Source organism: Triturus cristatus, chromosome 7 (genome assembly GCF_964204655.1).
Source record: "Triturus cristatus chromosome 7, aTriCri1.1, whole genome shotgun sequence".
NCBI lineage: Eukaryota > Metazoa > Chordata > Amphibia > Caudata > Salamandridae > Triturus > Triturus cristatus.
Genome location: NC_140590.1, coordinates 1,720,757,458 through 1,720,784,876, shown reverse-complemented (window position 1 = coordinate 1,720,784,876; position 27,419 = coordinate 1,720,757,458). Strand labels below are relative to the sequence as shown.

Here is a 27,419-nt window from a genome sequence, read left to right as displayed (position 1 = left end):
TATGGGTTTAGAATTGGCTCGGGTATAGAGACCTGGAATTAGAATAATACATTTTGTTTTCCCAACATTTATTTCAAGGCCTCTCTAGTCTCAAATTTTTTCAAAGCGATATAAAATATTCTGTAAACCCATGAGGGATTTGTAGACTAAAAGGGTATCATCCGCGAACATTAAGGCCAGGGACTTAATGCTAGCCAATTTAGGAGCATCCCTATCACAGTCATCCAGGAAAGAAATCAGGGAATTCACATACAACGAAAAGAGGGTAAGGGCGAGCACACAGCCCTGCCTTACCCTGTGATCCACAAAAAAGGATCCATGAAGTCACCTGTCAATCCACACTGCATTTGTGCAAAATGATGTATGTGGAGTCTGATTAAAATAGGCAAAAGATCAGGGGGAAGGCCCATAGCAGACAATACCTGCCAAAGATGGAGTCGAGGTACCATGACGAAGGCCAAACTTAGATCGAAGAAAATGATATACGAACTGCTGCCACCCAGAATCACTGTTTTCCATTAATTAAGAAAAATCTAAAAACTTGATCAATTGTACTAATGCCCTTTCTAAAACCCGCTTGGAGATGGGTTAGAATCTTGTGTTCTTCCTTCCAGGTATGAGGCAATCAAAAAGTATAGTACATAATAACTTCTGAGAGCAATCGATAAGGCTGATTGGTCTATAATTATGCAAATCCACTGGGGATTGCTTTTTATGTATAGAGATAATGTCTGCCCCTGCCCACGCAGAGGGTATAGGTGCTCCATTTAGGATTTTGTGAAACAATACCATAAAATATGGTCCCCATACATCTGAATTGTGCATATAGAGATCCCCAGAGATTTTATCGTATCCAGGAGCTTTATTACTCTTTATTTTGCCAAGTGCTGTGTTGACGTCCTCAGTGAAGAAGGGGTTGATGGTCAGTGACTAAATATGATCCCCCCCATCCTTTAAAAAGATTTTCAAGCATCACCAATTGCAGATGAGTGTCGTCATCATCCACGAGTGAATGCATTGATGCGAAATGAGATACCCAGTGCCCTGCAGAGACGTTTGACATAGTTGGGTGACCTCCCCCCCCCCCTGCAACCTACCAGGACCAAATTCCAGAAACCGCGGTGATCTTTGCAGTTCCCAGCTGTTAGCACACTATCGCAACGTTCTGTCTCCCAAGCCCCTCCAGCTAGCCTGATGGTGTGTTTGTATATAACCCTCAGGGCCTTAATATCCCCAGATCCTGCCTTTTAATTACAACAATGGGGCAACTCTAACTCTCTTACACTCTCCATTTGACCACAACTGTGCAGGTGGTTGCTTACGTGATTTTTTAAATTCCAGTAATCACTCTTGGGGTGCAACCCCCCTCTATCCTCCCAAGGTATGGACATCTGTCCCTTCTGCTCTATATGTTATGCATTTGCTTTCAAGAGTGGACTGGAACTCTCCTCGCGCAACACCTGCCTCCTTCTCTCACAGGTGTGATCCTTAGCAGATATGAAAGGCTTACTGAAACTGTTTATTTATTGAACTATGAAATATATCATGTATAAGAATTATATGGGACACTACAATTGTGGACAAAATGTCGAGGGACAATTTATCGGAAGGTGAGTTCATACAGGGAAGTACAGGTTTACTCTTCCGACTCCACATCTATGTACCTTGAAGATAGATATGCATATATAGTGTCAATAAGGATGGGTATGGAGTTAAGTACAGAAAATCTATACATACTTACCCTTTGATGTGAGTGTCCCACGATATTCTGCATTCGACAGTCAGGATCGACGCCCTGGTTATTACCTGAATTGAAAACGTCAATAATCTCATTGATATGGACTCCTTCTGATGCCTGCGCTGTCTTTTTAGCATGACCACTGCATACGCGTAGTTGTAAATATTATCTGTATATAATTGTAAAACACACTATTACATTTTAATCCTCAGGTATTACTGAGCACCTTATAATGCGTGTTTCTTCCTGACCTGTACATTATCTCTTATTTAAAGTGTTTGATGCTCTTGGAGCTTGTACGCACCATCTGAAAACACTAAGTAAATATATTAAATAGATTTCCTCACTCGTCAATTACTTTTGTCTTGAACAGCCAGGAAAAAGCGGGATGTAGGCAAATTAAGATCAGTAATAGATTTAAGATTAATGTTCTCCCACTGAGTTCTTTCTCATGTCAGATCTGTACCTTTTCTTCCCCTAGAGCTTCCAAAATTTGAAGTGGTGATCAGCCTCCCTGCGGTCCTCTCAAGCGTGGATGAAAAGGTCCCCATGAGCGTGTGTGGCCGGTGAGTGCAAAGAGGATGAGGGGTTCATGGGGCCTGTCCCCAGGGTCGCCTGTGGCTAATGGCTGAAGTAGTTTCACCGTTCATCGTGGTCCGTCTGCGTAGGAGTGGGGCCGTGTCTGATGCACAGCACATCTACTATGTTTCCACACAGTCACTTCTGAACTTCTGGCCATCAGTTCCATGCACTTTATCTCTCAGGCCAGGGGTCCGATGGGCCAGCTGTAATCTAAGACTAGTAAAGTGCAACTTCATATCCAAAGCACAGTCGGAATTCAGGGATCCTAACTCACCTTTATTATTGCCTGTGGCCCACCCTGCTCTACAAACACTTTCACGCTACAGGTCTGGGATTGAAAATGTTCAATCCCAGCCCCATGCTGCACTGCACGGAGGGAGCAGACATAACCTTTCCAGAGGCGATTGTGGGGGGAGGAGGGAGGGGGGCGAGGGAATATTTGAAATATTCAGCACTTCGTGGCTTATCACAGTGTTTAGCACAATTATTTATTCACAGTGGATCACAGAATGTGCCACTGTAAGAACAAGCAATGTCAATCGGTCAGGCTTACCTTTACAAGCAAACAATGCGGATTGACTTTACCAGTGGTTGTTAATGGTTTCCTGTAAAAATCTACGTTGTATTGTACACATTTCTGCTGTAGTTTTTATAGTGACCACTAGGTGGTGAACACAGACAGCAAGCTTGCGTTTAAACGTGGCTCTGTTTGTAATGCTGTGTTCGGAGCAGGCAGAATGACGAAAGATCGCTTCTGCAGGTTATGAACGGCCCCCGGGCCCTTCCATTTGGTAGAGAAATGTAAGTTACACGTTTGGAGTGAATTTACACTTGGAACTTGTGAGCAATCAAAAGTAGTAAACTTACTCAAAAGTGCACGCTGCATTTGTGAATTCGGCCCAGTGTTAATACATTCTCCTCTGTCTGAACAGTGTCCCTTTTCTGTTGGCAGAGGAGCAGCAGACCAAGCTTCTAGTGCTCTTCATCTGTGGTCTGTGACTTTGCCCTAGAACCATCAGTGCTCTTTGCTGAGACGTTGATTATATTCATTCACCTAGAAGATCGTTGGCGGCCATTTTGTCCATAGTGTGGTATTCTACTGATTAGAAATCACGCGGGGTGGGGGGGGGGGGGGGGTTGGATAAGTTGCTAATGAGCCCAAATCCACCTTCATTTGAACCAGGGAAGCCAGGAAATAAGGGGAGGCAAGACTAGATGGAAGGAGACTTAGCAATAAAGTGAACAGGGGCATTCTCCTGGAATCTGCTTATGCAGATCTAGCTCGCCACCCAGCTGATAGTGGCAGAGGGAGTCTATTGTCCGGCCCTGGAGGGCATTCATGCAGCATTCCATAGTCCAACAGGACCAGTAGCCCTTAGGCCTAGTAGGGCCAGGGGACAACTGGAATCGAAATATAGCTATTTGTACCACCAAACCACAGCATAAGGGGCCCATTGTCCTTGCTTGCATTATGTAAGGCTGCCCAGGGGGGGGGGGTTGCGCAGCGGCCCGCCCCTTTGAGGGCGGCCGCCTTAGTGCCACAGGAAGGCACAGGGGTGGGAGGTCGTGTCCCTGGGATGGACCAAGGGAGACCCCAGCAGATAGCTGCTTCCGGCGGGGAGGAGCCAGGGGGGTACATATTCTGTCTCCGCCCCCTCCTCGCCCTCTTGTCCGCTCGTTCGCCTTGCGCCTCTTTGCGCCGTCTCGGGAGGTCGCCTATTGTCGCCCCCCCCGCTGGACACGATTTCAACTGGTTGGCTCGTTGTCGTTTTCTGTCGATCGTCGTTTTGCGGTGAGTTTTGCGTTCCTCGGTGACCTGATGTTGCCACTGGCCACGGCGTTCATATCTAGGCCCGGGTGCTTGGCCTCCAGTTTTGTATCAGCGGGGGGACAAATTGAGCGGGAGTCGGGGCCCGGAGACTGTCGGGTGCGCAGGCTCCTGGCATGGATCAGGACATGAACCGGTCAGAATGAGGCTGATGGGCAGAGAGAAAGAGCAGCTTTCCCGGGCAGCCCGGTTGGTGGTAACTAGCGCCGTTGCCTTGGGTTGCAGGCCCGGGCCTGTGTCCCTTCGTCGGCATTATAGAAGAATGTCGGATTTGAGCAGGTGAATCTTTGTACACTTGGTGCCAGAATCGGGCAATGGCAGTCATGACTAGGTGAGCGGTGGATCCTTCGTGATCCCCCAGTATGTGCCTTCACATAAATGAAAAAGGAAAGCACATAAATTAATTCGTATGCCCAGCAGGTGGCAGGCAAATGCTACAGGTGAATTAAGTTGTTTCATGACAGCGGAGATACGTTTATAACGATCCCTGTTATACCAGTTTCTTGTGTGCTGATTTTCTTTGCTGTATACATTTCAATATGCTTCCTGGCCTACCATAGTACAGCTAGACACAGCAGGGAACGTTAAAGTGAGATGGATTTGTTGGCATGGAAGCACATAGAGCTTCACGAAGCAGCATCTCAGCTGAGGTTTTGCCGCAAATAGTGTCAAAGGAAGCTGTTCTTGGTGTATTTTAATTGAGGGATTTCGATTTGCGGGGTAGACGTCGCTGATTTTGGGCCCTAGGGGGCATATGTATGCCTCGGGTGGAGAGCCCTGTTGGCCTGATTGTTCATGCCCCTCGTGCCTCTGGTTGATCTGCATGTTTTCCTCAGGTGTGGGGGCAGATACTGGTGCTTGTTCAAACTCCTGGGGGCAGGTAGTTTACACAAACTCCTGGGAGCAGGTAGAGACAGTGGAAGTTTGATGGGCGGTGCAGCTCAGTCGGGGTCCCAGGCCGGGCAAAGGAGCGGGCGGAACTTCTCGTATCACCGACTCCCGAATGACCGGCAAGGGCGTAGCTACTGCTCCCCCTTTCGGTGCCTCTCGTTTTTGGGTATTAGACTCTGTAAAGCAGAGTTGGAGTGAAGTTGCCGGGGCCCTAGCTCCTTAAGCGCATTCTGAGCTGGTGGGGCGTTTGTGGTGCCATGGTCACCATCATCCATGCGGGCTTGGGCCGGCTCCACCCCCCCCACCCACTCCCTGTTTACTGACTGGGGCCGGCATCGCTGTATGGGCGATAGGCAGACGTTTTCCGCTACGCCTACGGGGTGCGAGATAACCGTGTCATGGGGGCCTCGCCTTGTAGCTCACAGGGGGAAGGGATCGGCGGTAAGGCACAACACTTTAGCTCTTTGTCCTCGGTGCCCCCTCACTCCTGACATCAGCCACTGGTTTTGTATACGTGTCCCGGTTATTAGGCAGCATCCCCTGAACCTTTTAATGCGTCGATGTGGTGTACTCGGTGGGTGCGCGGCCAGGGCACAGCTCCTCTGATGGTTGCTGAGGTACCAATACTCAGGCAGAAGCCAACACATTATAGCGAGTGTTCCGCCAGGAGAGAAGCGCGCCCAGCGCTCTCGGTCGGGTATAAGCGGTACTTGAGGTCTGGTGGTACGCTGGTGTGGTAGGTTCTTCATAACAGTTGAGCGCTCCCGTGGCCTTAGGCAGCTACAAGGGTAATTTGCTTCCAAGCGCTCAAGACAGAGGCAGAGTGATGCGGGCCTTGAGCAGCTGCTCACATCGGATGGCGGACGCTCAGCATTGTTGATGTCGGCACGGGCGCAGGGCAGCGCATGTGGCCCTTTCGGTGCAGAACATCCCCTCCGGGTGGGGCATTGTTGCAAGCGTCGCGGCGCACTCTGCTTCAGCGCATGTGGCCCTTTCGGTGCAGAACATCCTCTCCAGGTGGGGCATTGTTGTAAGCGTCGCGGCGCACTCTGCTTCTTCGGCGGCTCCATGTGCGGGCTGTAAATTAAGGGGTATCATGTACTTTAATGAGGCTTGCGACACTGAAGCTGAGCATGCAACTGGTTCTCCCCCTTTGAGCTCTCGCAGGGCTAACCTGACTTCAGGCTAAGCGAGTGTTGTAAGGCCAGAGTTACTCTCTGGGATTGCCCTTCCCGGTTATACCTTAGGAGCCACAAGGTCGTGGTGTACCCGGAGCTTGCAGTGGAAGCGTCACAAAATTATTACAAGCCATAGTTACTGCGTATGTAGCGAAGGCAGTTCCTTGCGCATCCTTGTTACATGTGTCCATTGAATTATTAGGCAATAGTGTTACTAGTCCCGTGGCGCTATATTGGTTTGGCTGCTACGCATTGGTGCACAGGTTTTGAAATTTGCATGATGTCGTTTGTGATTCATGCACACCAAGGTAAATTGTATAACAAGGAATGTGGTTCCAAGGTGCGTGCATGTCCTTGTGGCTTTGGCCTTAGTAACTGAGGGCCTTCAGCGGCGCTGTGGGGGCCTGCTTTCTTGTGAGGACAGTTTTGTATCGCGGTGCTCTCCCGGTCAATCAAATCTCGGGGACTTATGGGCCTGGGGGCCTTAAGCAGGGGTTATGTTATCCTCGGCGGGAAGTTTGGAGATCTAGCGCAGACGCCACATCTTGCCTAGCAAGCTCGATTTTGGTGTGGGAAACCAGGGTTTGAGCCGCGTGTCGCGTCCTGTGATATTGGTGAATCCTTAATCTCCCCGTGCCTGAATATGTAATGTAGATGCTGTCCTCCAGGGCAGCCGCCGACTCTGGGGCAGGAAACCAGGTTTCGAGCCGCGAGGTCGCGTCCTGGGATCATGGGCATGCTATGAGTATGTAATGTAAATACGGTGCTCAATGTGCAGCTGCTCACTTTGGTACAGGTAACATGAATGCCAACAGTGTGTAGCGTCCTGTGTTCCTTGGGCAAATTACGTTATCTCCCTGGGCCAGAATTTGTTATGTAAAGGTGGTACTCAATTTTCCACGGGATTTGCAGCTGTGCTTGATCTTGAGCGCCACCTGCGGCTTGATTCAAAACTTTATTCAGGGAGTTTGTGTTGTAGTTGGATGGCGCATATGTTTTACGACCATAGACGATGGCATTGATCTGATTACTAACATTTAAGGGGATGTCCATGGTTCTTTGCGTGGCTATCTAATGTTGTCACTACACAAAGACACCCGTTGCTTAGGCCGCATGCTCTTATTGCTTGACTTTTGTCACACCGGAGCTTGCCTGGAGCCTTCGATAGCGGAGAATTTGGAGTAGAACTGGACAGACCACTGCCTCCAGGGGGCCTGTTCAGGTCACTTGATGGCATTGCTTCACTGTTCCAGAGCTAGCATTGCCGATAAAGTAGTAGCATGAGCTGTTCTACAGGGAAGGCAAGTCTCTATCAAGCACGAAGCCAACCTCATCCGGGATGGCTTAAAGCCAAGTAACTGGTATTCAATACAACCAATTAGGATGTTAAAGTACAAAGGGGAGGATGATTGTTCTTGCAGGTCTCGTCGGCCGATGATTTTGGGACCGCGTTAGCGCGCTGTTTTACGCAGGCTCAGTGGTAATCCTAGGGCCTCTGGTGGAACACGCTACCACAAGACAAGGGGTCCAATGCGGCTATTGTCCCCAAGGTATCACATTAGCTGAATGTTCATGCACTGCCTCTAGCATGCATTTCACATGTTCTCCTCGGAAGAAGTTGACTTGCTCATACGCTTGTATCTGGATATCGATATGTCACTTATCTTCATTGTTGGGTTGCTCGCAATAAAGTGTCAGTCTTAGTACTTAAATACCCCATAGTTCATCCTTTGTCCCAACAGGGACAAAAGTTACGGGCAGGCTCTGTTTGCAAAGAATATTTATTTTGTACCCGCATGGGTTTGGTTCGCAGTTCAGTGAGGTCAATTTCGTCTCCAACGTGGAGATGGTGCGCCGTATTTCGTTGTCAAAGGGCCCCTGTTTTCTGCATTTCGGCACCTGGGTCACGAGCATGTGAGCTATCAGGCGGTTGCGGAGGTTGATTAGTGCAATTGTCCCCAGTTGCGGTAGAGCTTGCTATCCATCGACGGGAGACATTTAAGGAATGTTCAACACGTTAGGCATTGTTCTGGGGTGGCCCCTTCAGCGGTGTCTTGGTGAGGGACTGTGGCATGCGCCGTGAGAAGTCTTTTTCGTATTTTGCATTGAGCGAAGATTTCGCTGCTTGGCTGACAAGGCCTTTGGCCACCAGGCGTTATGCAGGTGGCCCTTATTAATGTCTTATGGAGGTATGTCTTACTGATGACAAATGGTAAAATGGTTGTCGGTTTTGGCCGGGGCTCAGCAAGTATGGTTTCATCTTTCACATAAAACTTGTGCATTATCGGCCTAGAAGCCAAGTATACTTCACAGGGATCTGGTCACACATAAGTGGGCCAAGATCACACAAAGCACAGGATGAGTGATTGGTGTCAGACAGATATGGCGAGTCATGAGATAGATCCCAGAGGTAGCGTATACATATCTCAGTCTAGATCAGTGATATTATCATGGTTTATCCTTGTCCCAATGTAGACGAAAGTTACGGACAGGCTCTGTTTTTGCATGGAATAATTAATTTGTTTTCACATGTGCCTCTCGCGGTACGAGGTCAATTTGGTCTCCAACGCGGGGACTGTGCGCTACTATTCAGTTGCCAAAGGGCTCCCGCTTTCCGCTTCCGGGACCATGTTCACATGCAGGCGACCTGCCTGGCGGTTGCAGAAGTTGATTAGGTGATGGTTCCATTTGCGGTACAGCTTGCTAATCATCAAAGGGAGACATTTAACGAATGTGCAACACGTTGGGGTGACAGTCCCACCAGTTCAGACTGGAAGCATTTTCAATATACTATGCAGGGAAGAGGTACCATGTACACTGGGTGGGTATTTCCCTGCAGCCAAGGGCCGGTATCAGGTAGCCTCAGTATGACATATCCACCCGTGCTTTAACCAGGGCAGCAGGCGGGTGGTGGTAGTTGCCAGCTAACAAGTGTGCTGTGGCGCGAAAAGTGTGGCAAACACTGCGTCAGTGCCAAATGACGACAGGGTATTTTCTACCTACGGCGAGTTGTTTGCTCCACGGCTGAAGCGGGCGCTGCTCATGCAGCTAGGAAATGATTAGCAGCAGGAAGGTATTAAACCATGGTGAGCAATTGGTTTTGGGTTCGTGCTCAACAGGAGCAAGGGATTTGCATTCTGTCCCATCAGGGTACGGGGACTGTCTATAGCACCAGGTACTGTAATGCTGCCATCTTCACCCTGGGCTGGGGGGTCAATGCCTTCCAACTTTACAGCCAGACTCTGAGCAGGCAAAGGCATACTTGCGATGGTGCAATGGGCACTCAGCAGTCGCGTTAGATGGGTCATCATAACCCGGTATGACGCAGTGATGAAACCTAGGTTGTGGCTACACACGACCAGGCACTCGAGGGCAGCTGTGGCGGGGGTGTGCCAGTGCCAAGAGGGTGCGGGTTGCCTGAGTAGGGCTGCTGGCTTGGAGGGAGCACTACTCGGATCGCCACAAGGGCACGTTTGTTTCATAGATGGTTGAATTGTCACTTTTGGCATGGTGCCAGTTGCTTTAGTTATGCGCATGTTTCTTGGCAGCGTCAGAAACATTCAGAACTCGATGCTGGTGGTTAGCTTGTTGTCAGGCTGTTCAGAGGTATTTTAGCTCAGGCATGGGCAAGCATGGGTTATAGGCCGGTGGTCTGCCCTGGGATTCGTGTTAACAGGCAGGTGAAGCAGCAGAACTTGGAGGGGCTTGGGTTTGGCCTCGGGGTACTAGGGCGGAGCCTGGTTGCTCACTTAGTAGCACGCCCTTGAGTTAGACGAAACAGGTACCTTTGATGCGAGCATCAGTACCGGGTAACTTCTCCCGACCTCCAGCACTGGCTGGCAGCTATGCAGGTGGCCTTCCAACAGGGCCATGGTCCATATGATTAAGGAAAGCACCGGGGTAACACTTTGGGCTACAAATCTGCAGGAGAACAATTTGGCTTTCCCAGTATTCAAATAGAGAAGCATGTTACACGTTGTTCTCCTCTGTGGTCACTCTGTCCTGTCTCTCCCTGGTATAATAGCAGAATTTTGGGAGGGCAAGGCTTCACATTTGGCGGTGACTGATGGAATACGATGGGCGTACTCCAACGGAGTGAAAGAGGAAGGAAGGCAGGCTGGTCAACCCTCACCTCCTCCCGCATGGGCACTGCCAGGCAGGAGTGGGCGGAGCCTGGTTGCTCACTTAGTAGCCCGTCCTTGAGTTCGACGAAACAGGTACCATGGATGCGAGTATCGGTACCGGGTAACGTATCCTGCCCTTCAGCACTGGCTGGCAGCTATGCAGGTTGTGGAAGTGGCCTTCCTCGGGGGCGATATGGTCCACATGATTGAGGGAAACCCCGGGGTAATGCTTTTGGGCTACCAATTAGCAGGAGAACAATTGGCTTACCCAGTATCCAAGATAGTGAAGAATTTTACACGTTGGTCCTCCTTTGTGGTCACTCAGTCCTGTCTCTCCCTGGTATACTAGCAAAAGTTTGGGAGGGCAAGGCTTCTCATTTGGTGGTGACTGATGGAATGCGAGGGACATACTCCAACTGAGTGAAGGAGGAGGTAAGGCGGGCTTGTCAACTCTTACCCCTCCCGCATTGGCACTGCCAGGCAGGAGTGTCTTGTCAAGGGGATTGTTCTTCAGCCATTCAAAGGCTACATTGGACCAACGCCTAGTTATAGGTTTACGGTCATTTCAGTCAAAATCCACGGGGGAGTTAGAAAGGATGAGGGCACCTGTCCTGAGGGGCATGCCGCCCGCCGGTTCGGTTGGGCGTAGATTGTCTTGGCTGGACCTGGGAGAAGCCCGGTATCAGTTGCTGTAGGTAAAAAGGTCTACCTGGAGCCATGCGCAGTTGCGCAGAGCAAAGAGGTTTGGGCTTCATCAGGCATGGTCTTATACACGCCAAGTCCACAGGGTGCCGGGAGGGAGATGGGGTGCACCTCTCTAGTTTAGGCACGGTTCTTCTCCTACTGGACCTAGGGGAAGCTTTGGCTGCAGCAGGTTGTAAGGAAATAGGTCTACCTTGGTGGGGGGCCCTGGTAGTGACGGTGGCCACTCCCAAGGCTGTGGAGGAGTTACAGGGCGATCCAGGGTCTGCACATACCAAGGGGTATAGCATGCAGCAGCACCGTGTGGTGCTAAGCCAGGATACCCAGGGATGTTTAGCGTGTCCACTGGAAGACCGACGGCGCCCCGCTATCCGACAGGCGGTTGTGGGTCTGAGCAACCGGGGGCTGCCATGTATGCTCCGCCCACCCATCACGGGGGGGCGTGTGTAGCAAGTGGACTGGTGGTCCACAGGTGGGAGGGGGGGACCCTCCCAACATTAGGTATACACCAATTGGCGTTGCCATGGTGACTCTAGGCTTATCAGACGGGCAGGCGGCATAGGGGCTGGCCTGCCCTGGGATCGCCCGTAAGATAACCCACCATGTTTGCATATTGCTTATGCTAATAAACCTGCAGCAATATTTCTCCACTTACATTCAGTGTCGTGTGTTTTTATTTATGTACTTATGTGTGTTGTGATAACTGTTGCCGATATTGGCACTATGTAAGGCTGCCCAGGGGGGGGGGTTGCGCAGCGGCCCGCCCCTTTGAGGGCGGCCGCCTTAGTGCCACAGGAAGGCACAGGGGTGGGAGGTCGTGTCCCTGGGATGGACCAAGGGAGACCCCAGCAGATAGCTGCTTCCGGCGGGGAGGAGCCAGGGGGGTACATATTCTGTCTCCGCCCCCTCCTCGCCCTCTTGTCCGCTCGTTCGCCTTGCCCGCCCATCCGCTTACCCGGCGTCCGGAGGGACAATGGGGGGGCCAGGTTTTCTAACAATTCTCACTTTGTGTTGCAGGAGGAGTTACAGGGCGATCCAGGGTCTGCACATACCAAGGGGTATAGCATGCAGCAGCACCGTGTGGTGCTAAGCCAGGATACCCAGGGATGTTTAGCGTGTCCACTGGAAGACCGACGGCGCCCCGCTATCCGACAGGCGGTTGTGGGTCTGAGCAACCGGGGGCTGCCATGTATGCTCCGCCCACCCATCACGGGGGGGCGTGTGTAGCAAGTGGACTGGTGGTCCACAGGTGGGAGGGGGGGACCCTCCCAACATTAGGTATACACCAATTGGCGTTGCCATGGTGACTCTAGGCTTATCAGACGGGCAGGCGGCATAGGGGCTGGCCTGCCCTGGGATCGCCCGTAAGATAACCCACCATGTTTGCATATTGCTTATGCTAATAAACCTGCAGCAATATTTCTCCACTTACATTCAGTGTCGTGTGTTTTTATTTATGTACTTATGTGTGTTGTGATAACTGTTGCCGATATTGGCACTAAGGCCCATGGCACTGTTACTACGCCACTGCTGGCACCGAAAGGATATGTCCTATCCTTCCCCCCATGGCCAAACCCAAAGGAGAGAGACTGTACTGTCTCTTCTCTTCTACAGCTGAGCTCACGAAAATAGGGCTGACTTCCTAAAGAAGTTAGGCAAAATGTACATGCTCCATCCACCGACAGTGAAGACGTGTGCTTTATCAGTGCCTTGTAGAGTTCTGCCTCCAATGGAACCAGATGGGGCTGAAAGGCTTTCTTCTCCAATGCAGCCTTGTACACTGCATGCACTGTACTGACTTGTGTGTCTGCATCCTTTCTCAGTCCTCCCTGCGTCATTGTGCTTTTTAGACCCACTCATTTTGTGGTTCCATAAATAACAATTTTAGAGTCATTAAGGATGTGTCAAAGTTTTATCCGGCATGCTAATATATGCATTTAATACACCCAGAATTCCCTGTGGTCCCTGAAGCGCTAATTAGAGTATTAAGGTGGTTTAAATAAATAAGCTATCCTCTGTAGGTCCAATCTAATTAGAAGATGTATGCCGTTTTAATTCACTTCTTGTTTCTCTCACGGCATCTTTAAAGTTGTCTCAATTATGGCATTTATGAATCAATCTTACTCGTGATGTCCTTGACCTGAACCTCCACAAATCAGTGAACTTCTAAATTGTGCCCCGGAAATGATTATGTTCGTGGTAGCTCTGAGTGACCTCAGTAATTGTAGCCCATGATCCCACTGGAGGTATCTCTGAAATAATCACTCTCATGGTAGATCTTTAGTGATCTGACTAATGATTGGTCTGCAGTGATCTCTTTGTCAGTATCTTTGCATGGTGGTTCCATAGTGAAATCATTCATTTGAAGCTATCGTTCTCTTGGAGGCTCTGCAGTGACCCGACTGACAGAAGCTCTGTTCGGATCCCCCTGATGGAAGCTCTGAAGTGATCCCACTGATGGTAGATCTGCCGTGATGCCAATCTTGGTAGCTCTCAACTGATCCTGCTCAAGGTATCTCTGAAGTGATCCTTCTCATTGCCCTGTGGTGTCCCTCAGGGATCATCGCTGAGCCCCGAGCTCTTCAATGCGTATGTAGTTCTTCTAACTGGGCTGAACCACTCCTTTGGCTATCGACAAATTCTTAAGACGACAACAACCAGATTGTGGTGTTAATTTCCAGCGATGTTGAGGATATTTCACAATACTTCAACAGCTGCATGAGCCAAGTACTCTGTTGGATAAGACACAACAGCCTCACATTAAATTCGGAGAAAACCAGGTTCTCCTTTTTGTAAGAGATATTTCTTTTTGGAAACCCCACATGGCGGCAGCAACATCTGGGTCCCCTTCCTCCCCCATCCCAAAAACTAGGAATTTAGGAGTGATCTTTGACGCAAATCTTACATTTGCAGATCTGATCGATAAACTCTCACACTCTTGTTTCCTCTTTATAAGAACTTTGAGAAACATCCTTGCATTTAGCTCTTTTGACCATCAGAAAACAGTAATCTTCATGCTGATACTTTCCAGGTTAAATGACTATAACCCCCTTTATCTGGGTATTCAACAACGCTTCATGAACAAACTTCAATTATTACAGAATGCAGCTGCTCCACTGTCTGCCAGTCAAGAAGCGAGTAGCCATAAAGGCACTTTGTATGGCTCACAAATCTTTGTACAATATAGGTCCTGAGTATCTGGGGAAGACATTCCTACTGGACACACCCAGGAGACCTTTTCGATCTGCTGCATCGAAAACTGTGATAATCCCCAGATGCAGCAAAGTTTTCTTGGGGAGATAGAAGTTTTTGTGTACTAAACTCTGGAACCAACTGCCTTTGAATCTAAAAAAAGGCAAATTTGACCTGTTTCAGGAAACAACTTAAATCTTGGCTTTTTGCATTCCTCTATTAGTCTTTCCTTGCTGCGAATCTTGCTGATGATAGCGCAAAGACACCCTCGGGCATTCGCATGCTTTACCAACTATATCAATCTCAATCACTAAGTAGCTCTGCAGTGATCTCACCAATAAAAGCTTTACTCTGATCCCACCAACAGCTGCTCTGCGGTGATCCTACTGATGGAAGACTTAAAGTGATCCCGTGACAGTAATTCTGCAATCATCCCAATGTCGGTGGCTTTAAAATAATCATACCCTTGGCAGCCTCGAAGATTTGCCATTGAGGTTGAATTTGAAGTTGTCCCACATCAGCAACACTGATGTGATTTCAATCATCTGACGTCTGGTGTTGTATGTACCATGATGTTAGTTCAGTAATAAACCCACTCATTGATTCTCTAAATTGTCTCACTCATGATAGCACTGAAGTACCTGCACTCCTGCTACTCCTGCTACTCCTGCATGGATTCCACATGGGAATCTTCCAAAGTAGTCAGACTCATGGCATTTGTGATTGATGTTCAGTGCATCTCAAAATAGTATCTGAGAAGTAGTTGTGCTCATAGCAGCTCCGAAGTCGACCCTCTCACTGTATCTATACAAATGTCCCTGATATGGCAGCTCAGAGCCAAGTGATCTCACGCACCATAGATGTAAATTCTTGTCACTCATAGCAGATCTGAGGGTGTCTCTCCCATGATAGTGGTGAAGTGATCTCGGCCACATTGATACTGGAGGTGCTCCGCTTGTGGTAGATTTGAAATGATCCTTCTCACAGTGTCTCTAAGGTTGTCCCTCTTACAGTATCTCGAAAATCGTTCCACTCCTGCTATCTCTGAAGTGATGCCACTCATTTTCAATTTAAGGTGATTCCATTGAATGTACCTCTTAGATGATTACACGTGCAGTGCCGATGATACATGACCAGAATTGTGATAGGGAAGGAGTGATCCATACTTAGTAGCTCTCAAGAGTTGCCCGGATAGGGATCCTCCAAGGCGTAGCCCCTTGTGTTAGACATATGTATTATCTGGTTACATTTTACTTGCATGGAATTCCAATACATGCAATGCATTTGCACCAGTTGCCATCCTCAGTCAAATGTAATGTGGCATATAATAGATCTCCCGCCTGCCATTTGGGAACTTTTTCAATACAATTTTCTGCTTTGCTTTGGTTTCAATCCAGGTACACGTATGGAAAGCCAGTTAATGGAAAAGTCCAGGCCACTCTTTGCAGGAAGGCCTACGGCTACAGAGTAGAAGATATCTGTAAAACCTACAATGGCCAGGTGAGACATTGTTAAAGGGGAAGTTAAAGATGTGTTTGTATGCTGCATTTGAAGTATGTGAAGACACCTTGAGCAAGCATCTAAAGAATGGTGCAACAAAAGCTTTGATTGACAGCTACGGTAGTCCGTGCAGTGCATGAAACACAGAGGGGCGTATGTACAAGCCCCTATCGCCAGCACAACGTCACTTATAACAACTTTGTGGTGGCAATAGGGGCAGCGCCTTATTAACAAGGCAGCTTTAAGTCACTTAACGTAGCTTAATGCTGCCTTATAAATAAGGCCCCCTTTCACGCTATGGTTAGTGTAAAAGGGGTGGGTAGTGGGTGTTGCAGTGGGCGTTCCACCGCAACGCCCATTGTTTTTGATGCTGCCCCTTATGTACAAGGGTGGTGTACATTGGAGACAGCGCCAAAATTAAGACCAGGAAAAACCTGGTCTTAAGTTGGCGAAACGAGGAGCAATGCATTATTTCTCCTCGTTTTTGCATTTTCCATGTGTGCTGGCTTGTGCAGCACACATGGAAAAAGAAAAATGCCTTGGATTGTTTATGTTCAGCAAGGTCCTCCTTCCTGTACATACACAATCTAAAAAAATGCCTTTTTTGTGACTTCCATGTGTACTGCATTAGGCAGCACACATAGAAGTGACAAAATGGCATTTCAGGATTGTTTATGAGCAGGAAGGCACACCTTCCTACACATAAACAACCCTCTCCTGCACGCAGACTTCTGTGCACTATGGTGCAAGGGTTAGCGCTATACTGCTAAGTGTAGTGCATTGCAGGGGAAAACGCAAGGCTGCACCATATCATTGTAAATATGGTGCAGCCTTGCGTTTCAGAAGTGGCGGAGAGAGGCGTTAAGCCAGAAAGGCTAACGACCCTCTCTGCCACTTCCTTGTGCACATCCCCCAGAGTTTGTAGACAACATCTGAAAGAGAGGGTCTCAATCATGGAGGATTTCAATGACCTCTTTCAAGATGGTAGGCAGTAGATAGAAGTGAAATGAAGGAACGGTGAGTCTGTAAAGGTGGGCATATAGGTGGTTTTACAGGGGCAAGTGTTGTTTGTGGCCATGGAGAGTTCCTGGATAAGTAAATTCTGAGATGTTTCATTTTTAGTTATGATGTATATATTTCAATATATGGCAGCTGTAACCATGCACAAGCAGTGGCACTCTTAACAGATATGCATCACCTGGATGTTGCTTGTGCCTAGGGAGACTTATGGTTGCCGTAAAAAGACTTTTACTGGATTATTAGAAGGTCTGCCATTTTTAAGTTGGTTTTAACTTTTTGAATGTGGATATGCCAGTGTTGGGTTTATAAGCCTATGATAGGATCTTATTCATATATATTTTATGAAGATTACGTTTTTATAACTTTATGACTCGTTTTTATGACATATATATCTAATAGTATGTAAATATTTTATGACGATTATTGTTTGTGAGTTCTTATGCTGTTTACAGACTAAAGGTGTAAATAAACATTCGTTTTGAAAAACTAACTGAATACATATTTCAATAACATGAAACTCAAATGTGTTTGGTTGTTAAATCTGAACATAGTTTGACAAATCTTCCACGTTGCTTTATGCACCTTCACTTCTTTAATAGATGTTGAGATTTTTTTGTTTCACTAATCCCTTAATTGCCAGTACTCAAGACAATTGTCTGCATTATCTAAAGAATAGTTGTATAGTGTTCCTATTGTACTAGAAATAAGGTGTTAATGGTGTGGCAATCAATCATACAGCAGGTGCAAGGACACTGGGGCACAGGGTTGTAAGGGGCAGATTAAAGCTGGTTTTCACTCCCCATCAAATGGTCAGGAAGGCCATTGTAATTCTTGCCATTGTGACAACCTTAGCTGTCTTACCAGCCTATTGTTTTTTTGCCCAAACATTCATTCACAATAAACATACATATAGAGGTTTTTGGTCAGAGGGCTTCATCCATTGGTCTGTTCTGGTGTCATTCACATTTTGTTTCTACCCACTGCAGCAGACAGCATGGGGCAATGAGTCATCCCACTTTAGCCACTGACTCCCTTCAATTTGAGTGCCTGCTGGTTGAAAGTGTACCTTTTGTATTATTTATTGTTTTGTATTAACTTTAAATACCAGTTATTTATTTAGCCTGCACTTCTGGTGCTCATTTCCAAGGGGATTTATTTTCCATCCCTTTGTTTTATATTTGTTGTTATAAAGTGTTTGAGTGATATTGTAAAATTGTACCCGCCTGCAATATAAGTGCTTAGAGCCCTAGATGGATCTAGGTAGAACATTTGCAAGGGATAGGTTGTTTTTCTCAAACTTAATGAATTGTATTTGCAGCCAGTACTTGAAATTGTATATTAGTTGCACTGTACCATGCTGTATCTCCCCACAGGTTGCCTTCCACAATTTTTAGGTCTGGTCCCTGCTCTCCTAGGACCTGCTCATTGCCTTTCCCTACCCCAAGATGTCCATCCCACCTCCCCTGGGGGTCACTTCCTCTGTGGTGTCATGGAAAGCACAACATTGTGGAGAAGTGCCCACACCACTACACATGAGTCCTGCAATTTCATTTCAACCATTTTGGACTCAATACCCAAGTTCTGTAATCCTATACCAGACGTGCCCATAGGCATGCTCCTCACATGGGAGCTGATGAAATTGTGAATTGTTTGAATTTCATTTTTTCAATTTAAATCGGTTTTTCTGAGCATTACTTGTGAATCCAAAAAGTTAAATTCTTTATGAAGTTTATTCACGTTCCCATGATGAAAATATGTATAATGAGCTCATAAACACTGAACCTGATAGTCTGCCAAGCGCATTGGAATTTCTTGCTGTAGCTCTACCATTAAACAGGCACCTCAACCTCAAAAGATCAAGGAGAAGGTAACCCTCTCTTGTACTGAAAGGAGGTAGATGCAGCCTGCAAGACTTGCCAAAGAAGTGGCAAGTATTGTGGTCAGACCTGTGGCAGGAGCCCCTCTTGAGAAAGGAGATCAACACGGTGGGTCAACATATCAGGCACCACATACATCCTTCTGTGGTACATCATGCAACCATCAATCCTGAACTTCTTCACTTGAGTAAATCCTATGTCAGTTTGGTGTAGCTCTCTCTCTCCTCTGCATCTCTTGAGTCAAATTTCACAGGATGGTGCTCTCTGACAGAAGGAATCACTTCATATTGTCTTATATAAAGGTGATGTGCACCTTCTTACCATTCACAAACCAACAGTGTTATGAAAAGGCTTCTCATAACTTTAAAGAGTATGATATGTGGTTTGTCGGAGCGCCTGAGGAGTATGTGGGACATCCTTCTCCCATTACTCTTGTTTGAGAAGTCCCTAAAAGACAAAAGGGTTCAGCTCCTTTAAAGTCTTCTATGGGTACCTAATCTTTGGCAACATGTGTGTAGCTAGGAAAACACAAGATCATCCATCCACAATATAGTCAAATATGTTTGGGATCTGTAACTTGCAGATCACTGAGAAAAGCCCAGTCTGTCTGACCGATAAACATTGGGGCCAAGCTGCCTGTTAGCAAAATCTGCCAGATGTTAGACTGCATCTAGAATGTATCAAGGCAGAAGTAGTGACTATGATGAGCCGGGATGGGACTGAGCACTGGACTGGCCATGGACCAGTGTAATTGTGCCCAAACAGACATGAATGGACTTGCACTTCTGTATGGACTATCAGTGCCTCAGCACTGTGAGAAAGATCAAGGCACAGCCCACTCGGCCAGCTAATGTCATCATGGTAAAGTTGGACACTGCAAAGGTGAAGACAGGAGCATTCTCCACATGCACAGCATCTAGCAATGTAAGGTGGTGAGTACACGTTGGGGTAAAGAACACCCCAGAGGGAGGTTACCCTCCAGAGGGACAGTCAAGAGAGATGTTTCCTTCTGCTAGTTGGTCTGGATCCCTTTTGTGGTAAATTTGAATGCTATTTCTCTACACAGTATTACTCAGGTAAGGGGGGGAGTTGGGGGTGGAACTGATCATAAAGGTAGCCATGGGCTAAGTTGATCAGATGTACACTTTACTTGGGGCACCATGTACGCCGCGAGAAGAAAAGGCCTCTTGAACCCAAATTCAGGTATGTACTGAAATGAGATGTCCCAAATCCCAAAGAACCTCCTAGAGCTGGGCAGATTCAGCTTATGGGCATTGAGGCTCAACCCTGCTTGTTGTGATTCCTTTTTCTGTTAAACTAACAGTGAATAATAAGTTAGTATAGAAGAAGAAATGCTACCTCTTGTGGGTCAAGCAGCAGCCTGAGGCAGACAGTGACATTTGTCTAATGGCCGGTTCAGGTGTATGATGGCTCCTGCAGCAGCTATCAGACAGATGGTTGATGTCAGACAAAGTCTCAGCCCTGGCCTCAGGGCATCCCACAACTCGGGCCTGCCTATTTGTGATGTGCTGTAATTTCACCCAGACAGGTAGCCCTGGCCCCTTTAGGCTAAAGCCCTACAGTGCCCGAAGAAATCAGCCTGTCACTCACCCTCTTCAAGCCCATCATAGAGCTGGAAAAGTGTGGGTTGAAGGTGAGAAGGAGTTATGTGCCTGCCCCAAAGGTCAATGGAGCACCAGGAGCTGAAACTGGTCATTTAAATGCAGTCAAAGTAAGTAAAACAAGCATTTACAATGCAATCAGTCTCGCATTTTTAGAGCTTTTTTTTGTTTGTTTACAGTGGAGTGATCATATAATCAAACCACTCCTCAGCAGCAAGTTAATAGGATATGGGGTGTAGGGCATTTTAATTCCTTTATTTACTGCACAGGGGTTAGTCTTAAGAGTGGTACATGAGTACCCTACACACGTCCTGTGTTACTGGTAGAAACAGGGATGGCCAGGTGAGCCTGCTGGGTGGACAATGCATGGGTGTGTAGTTTGGGTAAAATCAGGTAGGACAGATGAGCGCATACACTAGTTTGTACATGTAAAGTAAACATGCATGCAGTTGGCGTTAAGAACCCACCTATATGTCACACCCATGTGCCTCTACATGCATGCATACAGGTTTTGCCTAAATGCCTTTGGCCCACATATACACATACGCAAGTGACTGTGTGTGTATTTGCAGACATTTCAAACATATGTAGAACATATGTAGATGAAATATATGAATATTTTGCCACACTTCCTAATTTACAAACGCTACTGTGGAAGGTCATAGTGGTCCTTTGAGTATGAACTTGAGGGATCCCTCAACCCCCTTACACCCCTCCCCAAGACCACACGACTCTTTAAATAATGAATGCTGAGGTTCATTTTTAGTAAAAAGGCAAGAATCAATAGAGGTGCGCGTAGGATAATAACAACATTGAAAGTAGTAGCGGCCACTAGTATGACAAGGATGTGCAGTGAAGGAGCCCACAACAAGGTGGCATGTGGAGGGCAGCTGGGGATGACATCCACATGATGAAGGCACGTGCCGGGTGGCATCAGGCGATGGGTCGCACCGAAAAACACAAGTTCAGCTTTACTGAGATCAAATTTGCCTTGGTTAGGAGTAGATTACCTGAAACCTCGTTGACCCGAGGAACTGGTGATTCCAGTGTGGCCTTAGGTCTGGTCACTGGCTCGCTCAGGCGGAGAGCCTTGTGGAATCCATAGTTACATATTGCCTAGCAGAGGCGGGGTGTGGCGAGAAAAGTTAGGACAGGCACCCCGAGCGGCCATCGCCAGTGTGCTGAACTGCTGAGATCCGCTGAGAAGTGGCAATCCACAAAAAAAGTACAAAAATAAATAGAAAGGAAATGTGGGTGGCCGTCATGCAATACCCCAAATACAGAGATGGACGGCGGCCATGTTTATTAAAGCTAAAATTGGAAATGATGTAAAGGCAGCAGCCCGCCTTCCTTTTCTATTTATTTACTTTTGTATGATTCCTGGCACACCACGCTTTAGCCTCACTGCCTCACACATTTAGAGCTTGGCATGCAGCGAATCCTACAAAAGTAAATAGAATAGAAAGATGGGTGGCCGCCATGTTTAAAGCTGAAAAGAACCTTCAGAGGAAACAAAAAACGTACAGGCTGCAACCAAAGAAAGAGTTAGCGAACACAAAGGAAAAAGCCTGTGTGCTAGAGGTACAGGCAACAACGATTGGCAACGAATTATCTGCACTTCATACTACAACAACAAAAGGCTAAAATGTGACAGCCCCAGTGAAGCTCCAGCAACAACCACCTGAGAATCTCGACTGGCTGTTCGTGCTCCACCAACGACAGCCCATGTCATCGGTCCTGCTCTTCGCACTACGGTGTCACCCATTCGAAATGCTCTCCCGTCTCCTCTCAGCCTTCTCTACCAGAAGCTGGACGTTTTCAGCAGCACTAACCTGGTCCCTGAATCCCACCCAAGCCCCATCGCGGTCGACCTGAGCTTGTGACTTTCTTCTGGTCTAGTACGACCAGATGACTGCGAGTGGCCATTTTTAGGCACTATGGGCCAGATATACGGCCATGATGACAATTTGAGACTCGCAAATTGCACTTGATTGCGAGTCCCAATTTGCAAGTTGCAAAATGCCATGTACAACAGTGTATTTAACACTGATTCCCAATGGGGTGGCAAATCGCGAGGCTCATAAATATTAATGAGCCACTCGCAATATGTGGGTCCATTGTAAATGGATGACCCTCCCAGGGATGGTGGCCTGCTAGGCTCAGCAGACCTTCATGTCTGGGACTGCTTATAAATAAAGCTGTATATTTTTTTAATGCAGCCCCTTTTCCTTAAAGGAAAACGGGATGCACTTAAAAAAATTAAAATGAAACGTTTTCGTTTCATTGATTAAGGGCAGGCAGTGGTCCTTGGGACCACTGCCTGCCCTTAAAAAATATTTTGCTCTGTATTTGCAAAGGGGAAGGGGTCCCCTGGGGACACTGTTCCCTTTTGTGAGTGCATTACCACCCTCTTGAAGAGGGTGGTAATTTGCAAGTGTTTTGCGACCGCAATTGCGATAGCAAAACATTCATACATGGGGTTGCAGTCACTATTAGGAAGGGAACACCCCTTCCTATTAGCTACTCGCAATCCCTAAATAGCGAGTCGCAAATAAATTGCAACTCGCTATTTAGGAATTGTACATAGCCCTTCCACATTTTGCATGCGCAAGTGGGTCGCAAACCCGTTTGCGCATGCAAAATAGGTTCGTACATCTGGCACTATATCTACTTAAAAACTTTAAATGGCATATCTCAGGTACTACTGATTTGATTTTTTTCATTTTGGTTTCGTTTTACTTATTAGAATGTATTCTATTTTACTAATTTTGTTTGGGTTTTTGTGTTATGTATTATATTTTTACTTTATTAGTGTTTGGTTGCTACATACATGCTTTACACATTGCCTCTAAGTTAAACCTGAGTTTTGTGCCAAGCTACCATCTAGGTAAGCACAGGTTTATTTAGTGACTTCAGTGGTTCAGCCTGACAAAGATTGTTGTTGTTGCTTGAGTAAGGTTTCGTATCCCTCAACCAATAACCCAGTTTCATACAGCCATACCAGATCCTCAACTGAGTCTAATGAATTGTCCAATCCGGTACAGATCGACCAGCCACTCATCCAGTCATTGGTCTGGTGTTAGAGCGTGGTTCCTTCTAAATGAATTAGGTGTCCTCTTTACGGGAGAGGTAGGCTCTTTACATAGTCTTTCTTTGACAAGTGAGTACAAAATATTACCCGCAGCTGTCGTTCTCTAGCATTACTGTCTTTCATAGACTCAAATTGCTGAATTAATTCAATTCATCATTGTGGGAATTCAGCTGACCATTTCCCATCTGATTCAAGCATATGAATGCCTGATACAACATAAAATAAAGATATAAACCAAAAAGATCATGACAGCTAGCCTTTGAAAAATATGTGAAATAAATTCCATACATAGACATCAAAGAAATGTGTAAAAATAATTGTCACTCTCTGCAATAATTGGAGCATCACCACACTAGGTCGTGTGAGCTTTGTAAGGGTAACTTGCTTTGATGTCAAAGGTAGTTCAAAATCTTAAAACAAACACATTAATTTAATTAAGTTAGTAACCATGTAGCAATAATTCAAACAAAACAACTAAAATAAATGTGAAAAATATACTAGATTCACAGTGCGCATCGTGAAGCGGATCCTCGGTGGGTCATCTTCTGAAATGACACCTTTTTCTTTATGTTCAACATTTACTGACATCTTCATATCAGACCCATATGTATTAAATTGATGTCTGAAAAGGGCGATGATAACGTCATTGTGAAAAGACAAATATGATGTTGTTTGAAAGGCTGCAGAGTGATGGGCTGCATGTTAAGAAACTTGACATGTTCTCTCTTGGAATACCTTGCTTCCCATCTTCCATACAATGTTTTCACAAGATGGCGGCAGCTCCATTAGAGAGCAGGAGTCTCTTGTTACGACTCTGTGCTTGTAGTCTCTAAAGGAGTAGGTGAGAATAGACTTTTTGGGAGGATCCAGCATGATACCTTTCTTTTAGTGATCCTCTGAGAGGTTTGTGGAAGAGAAACTCACTGGTGACATTTTCTGTTTGTCTCCAGACTGACAGTAGCGGGTGCTTCAAGGCTGAACCAGGCGCTGGTCACTTCGAACTGTCCTCCGATGACTACAGCTCAGAACTGGAGGCGAAAGCTCAAATGACTGAGGATGGAACAGGTTGGAGAGGACTCATGCTCATTCATGTTTCTTGTATTGGCCTTGATGGCTCCCTTTCTCTTGATGCTCAGTCATTCACACCCTTTGCAAAACACTCCTCTTGCCACACAAACTCAAAATACACATTATCTTGTCTCTAACAGGTGTGGAGATGAATGCCACAAGTAGCTGTCCAATTTCTAAAGTCCTGGCCAAAGTCACCTTTGAAGATACAGACCCTCACTACAAGCCTGGCATGTTGTACCGAGGCATGGTAAGTCTGTCAATGTAACTCTAGATAACATGATCCTTGCACTGCACATTTATTGGCTTTTTATGTGTAAGCATGACATTCCCTAAGTCTAAGAGGGTCTGGATGTTAGAGCTTTAGAACTAGTGAGAAAGCTCTCATTCTACAAGCTACACTGATGCTTAGAGGATTCCCAAGGGCAGGGTTTGAGAAAGAGGACCCCAAAAAATTATAGTATTTTAGCTCTTGTTCCTTTAAAGCCATCTGCCGAATAGAAGATTTTTTGAAAGAAGGTATAGGGCCTGATGTTGAGTTTAGTGGACAAGATAATCCATTACAAAATATAGTCAAGTACACTACTCACCAAACCTTCGGATCACCCGCTCCTTAATGAGTCGGGTGCACTATGAGTTTTCCAATAGCAGAGCTCACCCTGGCTTAGTTGTTGAAAAACGTATTCTGCCAGTTCGATGGAGCAGGGGTTGTCAAAGTAAGCCTATCGGACTGCCTGCCATATTCAAGGCAGAGAGTCTGATGTCTATGTCTCCTGTCCATCACTGGCAGATCGCCCAACTGAAATGAAATCATGACCCCACAACTTGGGAGTGATCTACAAAGGCGTCAGGCTATAAGTTTTGTTTTTTGTTTTTCAGGTACAAACTCTAGCTTTATGAGTTTATCTCAGGAAAACATAAAAAAGTTTGGTGTGTGGGAATCAGAAACATAGTGGACATGCACCAAACTTTTCGTCCCGTCACAGTAGCTGCATTGCGGTAGCTCCTGTGAAGGCACAGAGGTCACTACAGGGATGGTGGTCATCTCTAGATATGGCTGGCGGGTGTCTGGTCAGGGTGACAAAGGTAATGATCAGTGAACTGAGAGCATAAAATGCTGATTATAGCAAAATGGCTTGAGGTGTAATCAGACAAATACTGTGTTTCGGACTATGAGCCAAGTGTTGATGTTGAGACACCCCCTGTTTTTGGTGAATATGGAAGACGGTGGAGTTCTTGTACTGACTTTGCCTGTCTCTCCTAGATGAAGCTGACAGGCCCTGGTGGCAAACCTTTGCCAAGGGAGAAACTCACCATCAGTGTCAATGACCTGCAGACCGGAGAGGTCTACACCACGGACGAGGCTGGGAGGGCTGCGTTTGCCTTGAACACCACTCCTTGGAGTGGAATATCTGTCTCTCTGAGGGTAAGTAGGTCCATATTGAAGGAAAAACGTGTGGTAGTTTCAGTGTGAGGTTTATGGGGTCCAGCGCACCTTATGGCTACGGGTGTGTAAGTGAGAGGCTATTGACTTCAATGTGTTTTTGGTGGATGGAATTTGTGGCTTCTTGTGTGTAAAGGTAGAATGGTCAAACCCCATGTATTTAAGGGTGAGATGCATATTTTTTCTGTCCATAAAAATGAACTTTCTGTTTTCTGTGCTCTCTAGAAGTGAAGTGTTTGGAGATCTCTTTGCTTGAGGATAATGTCATTGGGCTATTTGTTTTTGATGGTGATGTTTCTTTGAAATGATAATGAGATGCATGGGTAGTTGGCATCTGAAGATGGGAGTGATTTGCCTCGATTATGAGACGCCTCTGTGTGTAGTCTATGAGGGTTATGTATCTCAAATATTAGATGCTTGGGTTCTCAATCTCAGAAGGTGACCTACCCCAATATTGACATGCCAGGGTTCTCAGTGTCTGAGGGTGACATGATTCAATAATAAGATGCATGAGTTCCTAGTTTCTGAGGCTGATGTACTTCCATAATGAGATACCTGCATCCTTAGTCTATGAAGGTGATGTGCCTCAGAAACAATTTTCTTTGGTTCCTGAGTGTTGAGGATGATGTGCCTCAATATTGCGATGCTTTTGCTCTTAGTTTCTGAGGGTGATGAGCGGCAATAATGTGATGCTTGTGTTCTTAGTCTATCGGGGTGATGTACTCCAATATTGAAATGTTATGTTTTTTGTCTCTGAAGGTGATTACCTCACTAATGAGATGCCTGGGTTCCTATTTTTGACTAAGATGCACCCGGCTAATTAGATGATTCCTTGTAGTGACTGAGGGTGATGCAATATGTTTGTTGGCTCCTTGTACCTTTTAAGTTCCAAAGGGACATGTTTTCTTGGTAATGCAATTCCTTGGATTAAGTTATCTTTTGTGATCTTTGTCAGTATTTTTTTCAATATTGTTTGTTGAATGTCCAGTACAATGGCCTGGAAGTACTCGTCTTTTGAATTGTTGCTACTAAACAAGGCTTTAACTAGAGCTCACATTCCTGCTCTTTTCTGAAATCAACAACTCTCACTTTTAGAGGGACCTGCGAGCTGCAAAAAATACGGCTTCTCATGCCCAAACCTTCTGGTTACGCCTTGTGTGACGAACTTGTCAGTCCACTCTCAGGTCCTGCTAAAGCCTCTGCAACAAAGACTCTCCCACACACTGCCAATACTACGTACACACACATGGTCAGCATAGAAAAGATAGCTGGACTGTACTGTAATGTTAGGTCTATGGCAAAGCACTCCATAGAGATATGATATCCTATTTCTTCCCATCATATTTTAGGTCTGCTCTGGCGAGATTTTTAGTTAGTGGGCTTCAAAAAGCCTGACCACAGCTTTTAGTGAGGCATAGAGCGGGCGGTTACGTGCACAAGCGCGCACGCCTCGCTCTGCCTCCGCCTCTCTGTCTTCCTCGCCTTCAACGTTCCTCCTCCTCCCCCTCCCCCACCACAGAGCGCGTCTGGCAGCCACGCGTCTTGTTTGTCATTGTGGTTGG

At 46.6% G+C, this 27,419-nt stretch overlaps 1 protein-coding gene across 1 annotated transcript in view; it reads left to right on the top strand.

Annotated features, from left to right (window-relative positions):
- Nucleotides 1-1,585: 1,585 nt before the first annotated feature.
- LOC146812891 (alpha-2-macroglobulin-like protein 1) overlaps nucleotides 1,586-27,419 on the top strand; it is a 216,427-nt gene continuing 190,593 nt past the window's right edge. Inside the window, exons 1-6 of the mRNA XM_085615221.1 lie at nucleotides 1,586-1,610; nucleotides 2,220-2,304; nucleotides 15,633-15,735; nucleotides 24,296-24,410; nucleotides 24,554-24,663; nucleotides 25,678-25,839. Of these exons, the coding sequence (XP_085471347.1) occupies nucleotides 1,586-1,610; nucleotides 2,220-2,304; nucleotides 15,633-15,735; nucleotides 24,296-24,410; nucleotides 24,554-24,663; nucleotides 25,678-25,839 (600 nt within the window). The remainder of the gene's footprint in view (nucleotides 1,611-2,219; nucleotides 2,305-15,632; nucleotides 15,736-24,295; nucleotides 24,411-24,553; nucleotides 24,664-25,677; nucleotides 25,840-27,419) is intronic.